This window comes from Chiloscyllium plagiosum, unplaced genomic scaffold (genome assembly GCF_004010195.1).
Source record: "Chiloscyllium plagiosum isolate BGI_BamShark_2017 unplaced genomic scaffold, ASM401019v2 scaf_13927, whole genome shotgun sequence".
In the NCBI taxonomy this organism is placed as follows: Eukaryota; Metazoa; Chordata; class Chondrichthyes; order Orectolobiformes; family Hemiscylliidae; genus Chiloscyllium; species Chiloscyllium plagiosum.
In genome coordinates, this window is record NW_025209504.1 from 8506 (window position 1) to 9550 (window position 1045).

General features: G+C 57.7%; 1 protein-coding gene across 1 annotated transcript in view; it reads left to right on the forward strand.

Moving 5' to 3' along the window:
- The window catches only part of LOC122546798 (aminopeptidase N-like), a gene marked incomplete at its 3' end in the record, with an annotated part of 9545 nt that overhangs the window by 1914 nt on the left and 6586 nt on the right, over positions 1–1045 (forward strand). The window contains exon 2 of the mRNA XM_043685429.1: positions 822–969. Coding sequence (XP_043541364.1) covers positions 838–969 — 132 coding nt within the window. The remainder of the gene's footprint in view (positions 1–821; positions 970–1045) is intronic.

The following is a 1045-nucleotide window of genomic DNA, read 5'->3' on the forward strand; positions in this document are numbered from 1 at the left end:
ACTGACCCTCTGACAGTGCCCACTCCCTCAGCACTGACCCTCCGACAGCGCCCGCTCCCTCAGCACTGACCCTCTGACAGTGCCCACTCCCTCAGCGCTGACCCTCCGACAGCGCCCGTTCCCTCAGCGCTGACTCTCTGACAGCGCCCACCCACTCAGCGCGGTCACTGGGGGTTATGCCTGGGTTCTGGTGTTGAGCCTCTGAAGTGGAGGTTGAAATACACCCGGTTGAGGATACCCTGTCCTCGATGACTGCATGGAAATTTAGCAAAACCTTTAACCTTGGCAAAACCCAAAACACCTAAATCAGCACTGAGTGACATTATTACTGTGTTAGAGGAGAGCGCTGGATATTTAGCAAATAGGTTTGTATTGACGAAAGCATTATCATGACGTGTGCACTGGCTGATAATGATTGACAGTCAACTGCCGCGTTTTGCTTTCAGTTGAAATCAAGCAGATTGGTCAATATCCCGTGGTGGAGAAGTGAATCATTAAGATGAAGCCGGCGCTGGGCGTCCGTATCTGTTAACCCGCGGTCCCCGCGCGCCAATCTATGTAGCGTCCGGTACCACGCAAGGGCGCCTCCGTCTGGTTGAGCTTAGTTTTGCGTGCTGGGGAGGATCCAACGCGATCTGTTCCGAGATGGGGAGGTGTTTGTCGCACGGACTGCGTGACCAACCCCTCTTCCCCACCACCTGCTGACCAGTCCCCCCCCCCCCCAAGAAATAGAAACCTCCCAGAGCGACAGAAAATTGACCCTCGATTCTCCGGCTTCTTTCTTTGGGGGGTGGGTGTGGGGGGGGAATGTGGCAGAGCAGAGGGAGCTACATTTCAATGACCCGGGCGTTGGAGACCACGCGGTACCTGCACACAGAGGCCGAGTTCCTGCCCTGGGACACGCTGAGCAACCACCTGGACTTCATTGAGCTCATCCTGGAAGGAAGGCCCGGCTACGCGCTGCTGGAGGTGAGGCCCCCCACGGTCGATCAGCCCAGTCGCACCGGTCTCCGGCGGGGGGTGGGGAGGAAGGGAGGGGAGGAGG